General features: G+C 30.4%; 1 protein-coding gene across 1 annotated transcript; it reads left to right on the forward strand.

Moving 5' to 3' along the window:
• Positions 1-440: 440 nt before the first annotated feature.
• LOC120090385 (acyl-CoA C20 Delta5-desaturase-like) lies at positions 441-4,339 on the forward strand. The gene is made up of 4 exons (XM_039048014.1): positions 441-862; positions 963-1,328; positions 3,097-3,203; positions 3,853-4,339. Exons 1-4 carry the CDS (start codon positions 497-499, stop codon positions 4,058-4,060), a joined length of 1,047 nt encoding a protein of 348 aa, XP_038903942.1. The 5' UTR covers positions 441-496; the 3' UTR covers positions 4,061-4,339.
• Positions 4,340-7,642: the final 3,303 nt, after the last annotated feature.

Below are 7,642 nucleotides of genomic sequence, written 5' to 3' on the forward strand. Positions count from 1 at the left end.
ATATCGATAAAATATCTAAATCAACGGATATTTTTGTAAGTAAAAAATTTATAAAATTTATAAAATTTATTTAATAATTAATTTATTTTTATTCTAAAATTGAACTATGAATATTATTAATAGTAGTCATATTTAAATTAGATAAAATAGAAGAAATTTCTATGTTTTGAACATGTATAAAAGTTGTTTGAGATATCCATGAATATTTAATATTCTTATCAAACTTTACAATTTACGGATATATCGGCAGATATATCGACATATCTATGGATATTTTCGTCCTTACCAATCTTCTTCTTTTTTTTTAAAAAAAAAACTCATTATTAGTTTTTTTTGTAAAAAAAGAAAAAAAGGAATCCCCAATTTTTTTTTTTTTAAATGTAGTCACTACTATAAATAAAGGCATAACAAGGCATGACCCTAGCATCTGAGCTGAGGCAGTGGTACTATCAAAACTCCCCATACTACTGTTTCTTTGCTCGTAATTCTGCTATTAATGTCTCTCATTCCTCAAATGGAGGGAACCAGGAAAGAGCTGGAAGATAAAAATATTGATCGTAAGGCAATGGCGGTGGAAGACGAATGTCGGGCGATGCCACCCGGACGAAGGCCGATTTTCCGAAGAAAATGGACAACTTTAGACAAACGTTCTGCTGGTGCTTTTCTGGTTATGCATTTCCTTTGTCTCTTGGCACCATTTCATTTCACATGGCCAGCCTTTTGGCTTGCCTTTGTACTCTACGTTATCACTGGCTTGTTCGGTTTGACGCTCTCGTACCACCGACATCTCACACACAAGAGTTTCAAACTTCCCAAATGGCTCGAATACACATTTGCTTATATTGGAGTCCATACTTTTCAAGTTAAATATATATTATCTATTCAACTTCCTAACCTTTTTTTTTTTTTTCTTTTCCAATATCTTCTTTATGACTTTTTAATCATATTTATCTACTTTATAGGGCGATCCAATTGACTGGGTGAGTACGCATAGATATCACCATCAATTTGTGGATACCGAAAGAGATCCACACACTCCTACACAAGGGTTTTGGTTTGGACACATTGCTTGGATATTTGATTCATATGGTTTAACTAAAAAAGTTAGCCCAAAACATGTCGAAGATTTTGAGAAAAGAGATGAAAAACGAAAGAGTTTAAGCAATATTTTTGTGGGATATGTGAAGTATGGAAGACCAAACAATGTTGAGGATTTACAAAAGCAAGCGTTTTATAGATTTCTTCGAAGAACATACATTCTTCATCATTTTGGTCTTGCAGTTGTCCTCTATCTTGTCGGAGGGCTTCCTTTCCTCGTTTGGGGAATGGTAAGATATGTTCTCGTACTACTAATATTTCATTTTACTTTTACTTGATGGAGGCTGTTTTCGGAAAAGAACACATTTCTAGGTACATCAGAATATCTCAACTAGGTTGATACATTCATAACATTCACATCACATCCATATTTTATCTAGGTTGTTTAAACTTTAACTTTTAATAAGGTTTAGTGTAAGGATTGTTTTTAAATATAGAAAAATAAATCAAAATATAGAAAAATTTTAGAACTATCAATTTTGTCATATCTTATAAATATCTTTAATAATTTTACTATTTAAAATAATTTCCTTAAACTAATTTAATTAGGTTTAAAATTTTTTATACTTGGTTTGCTCGTTTGTTTACAAGTTTGAAATCTAATAATACTATTATTATTATTATATACTACATTTTACAGTACATGTTAGCTAATTATTACAATCCAACATACACAAGTTTACGCAAAATCCAAGTTTTTTAATCTTTATTTTGTAAAACTATCATCACAACTCAATTGATATAAAATATATAGAATTGATCAGGTGTCAAAAATTTGAATCTTGCAACCCCACATACAAAAAATCATTTTTTTGATATTTTTTAATTCTTTTTGTTAGGGGTAAAAGGAAATATAGTTTAGTTTGGATGAAATAGAACAAACCCTAGTCGGTACAGAAATGGTAAATATAATAAGAGTTTCATTCATTTACTTGAATTGATGAGCTATTACGGTAAAGTCGTACTCTATGAACCACAAATACAGATACAAAATACAGATATAATAAGATACGGTGATACGTCCATTCTAAAAAACTAGAATACTAATATGTTGAAGATACGTTTTTTTTTCTTAAAAAAATTCCAGGATATAGATAAATTTAGCATATAAGTTAATGACAATAGTATAAATACAATACAAAAACTAAAATACAATACAAAAAACATCTAAGATGTTGAAGTAAAATAGTCAATAAAATGACTCGTATTGGTGAGAAAAAAAAGAATAAGAAGATTAGAAGGAGAAGTATGAAGATAAACGAAGAACTTCTTCGTTGAATTGTTAAAGATATTCAAGTGGGTTATATTTTAGTGGACTTTGTGGAAACTCAAATGTGAAGATGAAGATTGATTCTAGGGTTTAGTCTTTTATTTTTTTATCCTTTTAGTTTTGGACTCGAGTAGTGAACTTTTTAAACAGGTTGCCTAGTTTTAGGTTGAGAAAGATTAGATGAGTTGCTTATCTTTTTCTTTAAAAATGGTAAGCATAAAAATATGTACGTCAAATCGCGTGTCAAATACGTATCTGGGAAGTATTTGAAAGTATCGATATCTAATACGTATATAATAGGGTTTCGTTAGCTCACATGAAATATCTGTACTTCATAGGTCGTACTATTGCAATCAATTATTTGTCCCTTTTATTTTCTTTTATTGTTTTTTTTTCTATTTTTGAGATCAGTAACATAGAAAAATGGAGTTTTGAATCACTTAATTTTTTGGTAAATGATATGGAACTTTTAATCAATTGAGCTACTTAGGTTAGCTATCAATAATTTGTTACATGAGTATAGTTGAAACCCTATTTGATAAATCATATAGTTTTTTTTTTTTTTGATGCAATCTTTGAAGTGGGGATAGAAAACATTTAATATTTGTATTTTCCGAACAAACATGATATGTGGACATCACAAAGAATGTTTGATAAAAGATGAAAAAGGCAAGAAAGGGATGGGATAAATGGGCTTGAATTATGACTGAATAAATGCATTGATGCAGGGTGTAAGAACCGTATGCTTTCAACATGTCACTTTCGCTGTGAACTCTTTAGGCCACATGTGGGGAAACCAGCAATGGAACACTGGGGATCAGTCCAGAAATAATTGGTGATGTCCATGTTTCTTTCATTTTTACAATTTTTTTTTTAAAAAAAAATTATGATTTGTCTAGTCATTTTTCTTAGATATTTTATTTTTTTCCGTTCATGCTTGATGCCTAGATCTCATCCAGCTTCAATTCGACTGAGGGGAATCTTAAGAAATATAAAAGTACGATTAATTAAGAAATACTTAAAAGAATTGATAGCTATTATCTATATTATCAGATAAAAAGTAGTTGGATACGACAAGCAAGTAGATCTCTATCAAATCAGGTGGATTTGGATGAAGGAATAGACTTAACAGGTCAGGTAGACTGATAGGAGTACAATACATTTTTGTTTGAGGTGGAGGAGATCATGGGTCTGACAAGTTGTTGACACAACGTATTCCATAAAAATAATATGTAGTTTTTTTTTTATATGTGTGATGAGGGAATTGAGATATCCAAGCACACCTATTCATCTCTCGACCTCTAATACTTTATTAAATGTATTTATGCTTTATATAGCTTGCTCTATGCCTTAATAAAAGCTAGTGTGTTAAAGAGATGAGATATCAAATTTAAAAATGGAACCTCTGTTAAGATATGGTTCAGGGATACATGAATTAATGGCTTAATAACAGTAACTCTAAAATGAAATAGTTTGGTTTTTAGGGTGTTGGCATTACTTATATTTGGAGAAGGATGGCACAACAACCACCATGCATTTGAGTACTCAGCTCGACATGGCCTAGAATGGTGGCAATTAGATGCAACTTGGTGGGTCATTTTGTTTCTTGAAGCTGTAGGGCTAGCCACTGATTTGAAGTTACCCTCTCAACACCACATGCAGAAGTTGGCCATTCAACCTAAGAGCGAGTGATGATAGTAAAAAGCACTTTACCATGACTTTTTAAGGGTTTAAAAATATAATTTTAAACCCTTAGAAAGTCATTTCTCGAACTCTCTCTCAATTTATCTTTCTTTTCAACTTTCTTAACTGTTGTATGAACCATATATATCCTTTGTTTGATATTAAACACTTAATTTTATCAATAAAAGAAAATACTAGAAATTGTCCTAAAGTATAGGGATTTTTTGGCTAGTTGAATAAAGCGAGAGAGAAGATATTATGTACTTGGCTTTTAACTAGTGTGTGAAATATTTACGAGTGTTTCTAAACTATTTGACAATTGCTGTTTTCAGCTCCTCTTTTTTACATTTTCTTTTTTTCTTTTTCTCGTGGTATTTATTCAATATGAAATGTGGTAGCGTGGAAATTATCCATTTCTTTTAAATTTAATTGAAGAACTTCTTTATTTATGTATTTTCCCAAGTTATATCAAACTGACCTGATTATTCTTATAGTACACAGTATATATAATTACAAGTCAGAAGACCCGAGCATTGCACGTGATTAAAAATTTTTAGAACATAAATTATAAAATGAATATGTCCAACCTGAAATTTTAAAATCATGAAAGAGATAATAGCTTAAATAATATATAAGTTTTATTATGTTATATTGAATATGAAATGTGATCCGCCACCAAATTTGGAGGCTGAAATATAAATGTTTGAAAAAGTTTAAAATTTCATTGATTTTAAAATATAAATGTTGGTCATGAAGTTTGAAAGTAATCCAAGAGGTCAAATGAAAGAACATATTACACATATTTTTTGAAAGATTAAATGTTGAATTAAAAAAGAGTGACGGCCTATAGCTAACCCAATAATTAAGATATCGAACAAAAACATCTTATTGCTAATGAAAAAAAGAGGGGAGGAGAGGTTCCGTACATGGAAAGAAAAGTAGAAGTAAAATAATATGAAAACATATGGATACAAAATAGAAATGGTTGAAATATTTAACGAAAAATGGAATATAAAATGAAAATTTCAAAAATAGAAAAACAAGACAAACTATTTATATAAAATAGTAAAATTAAATCATTTTAGACTTCTATCCATCATTATTATTACTAGACTTCTATTAGCCTCTATTAATGAAATCATTTTAGATTTCTATTCGTTATTATCATTAATAGACTTCGATCAATCTTTATTAATGAGACATCTATCAATTTTTATCACTACTAGACGCTGATAGAAGTCTATCAGTGTCTGATAGTATTTTTTTTTTTTTTTTCCTATTTTTGTTAATAGTTTATCATTTTTTCTATCTATGAAAATTTCTCATATAGAATTAAGGGTCCGTTTGGATTGACTTGAGAAAAAAAAATGTTTTTTTTAACTCACTTTTATTTAAACACTTTTGACAAAATTTGTTGAAAATACAATTGAAAACCTATTTTGAGTGGTTGTCAAATACTCCAATTTTTCCAAAGTGGTTTATTTTTTAAATTAAAAACTTGAAAATGCATTCCAAACATACCCTAAATTTAATATATAGGACCATCATGACGCACCATCGTTCTTTCCTCGTCTGCAGATTAGAAATGATAATAATTCCATATTATCCATTTTTTAGATTTTAGGAATAATATAATTTTTGAAAATTATTTTCTATTTTGATTCTATTTGATTGTCATGTATTATAGACAATATTAGATCGTTGTTTTCTTTTACTGAAATTTCTGTATAAAAATCATCTACATGAGAGATTTTGAACCATAATTTTAGCACCATCTCAAGATACGTTATGTATGCACCAAGAAAAGGAAAAGGGAGAAAAATTCACCCCACAGAACCAAATTCAAAATTAAGAAATAAAATTAGAATTTAGTTGTAACATTTAACTGAAAATAATTAAAATAAAATATTTTCAAAGATAGATAAATGAAGAATATAAGCTCAAACATTCAACTTATTTAAGAACTATTTCACATTTTTTTAACTTTTACCGTCTGTTATTGTAACTACTTGTATCAGAAAATAGTATAAGTACTCATCATTTATAAATTTCGTAGCATACAATACAATAGCTTCAAGAAAAACTTGAAATCTGTAAAAGAAAGAATCTGTGACTTAGCTCTCAATAAAGATCTCTCTCCTTCTCGTGGATGTAGGCAACATTTTGCTGAACCACGTATATCATTGTGTAGCACTTCTCTTCTTCCCTTCTTCTACAAGATTGCATGCTTTTATTCTTCAATCGTTTACTCGAGCAGTCGCACAAATCAAACAGAGAAATTAGGGTTAGAAGAAATTCTACAGAAATCGAAAAGAAAGAACGAGAGAGCAAGAGAAAGGAAATTAATTCAGAAAACATCACCCATCAGATTAATTTTTCTTTCACTTCCATCAAGCAAAGATTAGTGGAGCAAACCACGTGGAGCACATCAGCTGGAAGTTTGTGGCCAAACGGTAGCCAAGTATTCTACCATACCATTTTGGGGCAAAATAATTGGACTCACGAATTGGTTCAGCAAGAAGGGCCACACACATTAATCATCATTTGGGCTTATTTCAAATAGACAACAAGAAGCAGGCCCAACAAAGTGGTATCAGAGCAAAAGACTTACAAGATTACAGTTCTTGAATAATCAAGAATCAAGTTTTTCATCCAAAAATTTCAATAGAAATATTCGAAGCGGAGAAATTCGATGACAAAGGAGACTTCGGTCTGTGGAAGGCCAAAATCAAGGCAATTCTCGGCCAGCAGAAAGCTCATAGAGTCCACTTTGACCCATCAACACTCCCTGCCACTGTGACAGCCCAAGAAAAAAAAGACTGGGAGCTGACAGCCTATGGTACGTTGGTTCTAAACCTTAGTAACAGTGTTCTTAGACAAATTTTAGATCAAGAAACTGCATATAGGATATGGACTAAACTAGAAGAGTTATATGCTACTAAAGATCTTCCTAGTAAAATGTATATTAGGGAGAAATTCTTCACATTTAAAATCGATTCATCTAAAACTTTAACTCATAACTTAGATGAGTTCGAGAAAATTGTTGCTGAATTTAAAACTCTAGGTTAAAAATTTGGTAATGAAAATGAGGCCTATGTGCTTCTAAATTCCTTTCCTAAACCCTATAAAGAAATAAAAAATGCTCTAAAGTATGGAAATGACAGTATAAGCACAAACACTATAATCTCAGTCCAAAGAACCAGAGAGCTAGAATTACAGATTGATAGAAAGGATCATCCTAGTGGTGAAGGGCTATTTGCTAAAAGAAACTTCAAACAAAAGCATTCAAATGATAGAAAACCTCACAACTCAGAAGATAATAAATCAAAACAGAAAATGAAATGTAAGTATTGCAAGAAGAAAGGACATCTAATTAAGGACTGTTTTATCCTAAAAAGAAAGAATCTAGGGAAAGAAAAGGACTCAAAAGGCAAACAACCTGAAGCATCTGTTGTAGAAGGCTCCTTTATCTACTCAGATGCTTTAACCTCAACTTTAGATAAATCCAACTATGTAAATCCTCTAGGAAAACATGATTGGGTCCTAGATTCTGGATGCACCTACCACATGACCTCAATGAGACCTTGGTTC

Source organism: Benincasa hispida, chromosome 1 (genome assembly GCF_009727055.1).
Source record: "Benincasa hispida cultivar B227 chromosome 1, ASM972705v1, whole genome shotgun sequence".
Taxonomy (NCBI): Eukaryota; Viridiplantae; Streptophyta; class Magnoliopsida; order Cucurbitales; family Cucurbitaceae; genus Benincasa; species Benincasa hispida.

What these genes read in the sequence shown, in the direction of transcription:
- LOC120090385 (XM_039048014.1), top strand. Translation starts at nt 497, where the DNA reads ATGTCTCTCATTCCTCAAATGGAGGGAACCAGGAAAGAGCTGGAAGAT. An exon ending in CTTTCCTCGTTTGGGGAATG is followed by an intron (nt 1,329 to 3,096) that starts GTAAGATATGTT and finishes GCATTGATGCAG; the next exon opens with GGTGTAAGAACCGTATGCTT. An exon ending in GATCAGTCCAGAAATAATTG is followed by an intron (nt 3,204 to 3,852) that starts GTGATGTCCATG and finishes TTTGGTTTTTAG; the next exon opens with GGTGTTGGCATTACTTATAT.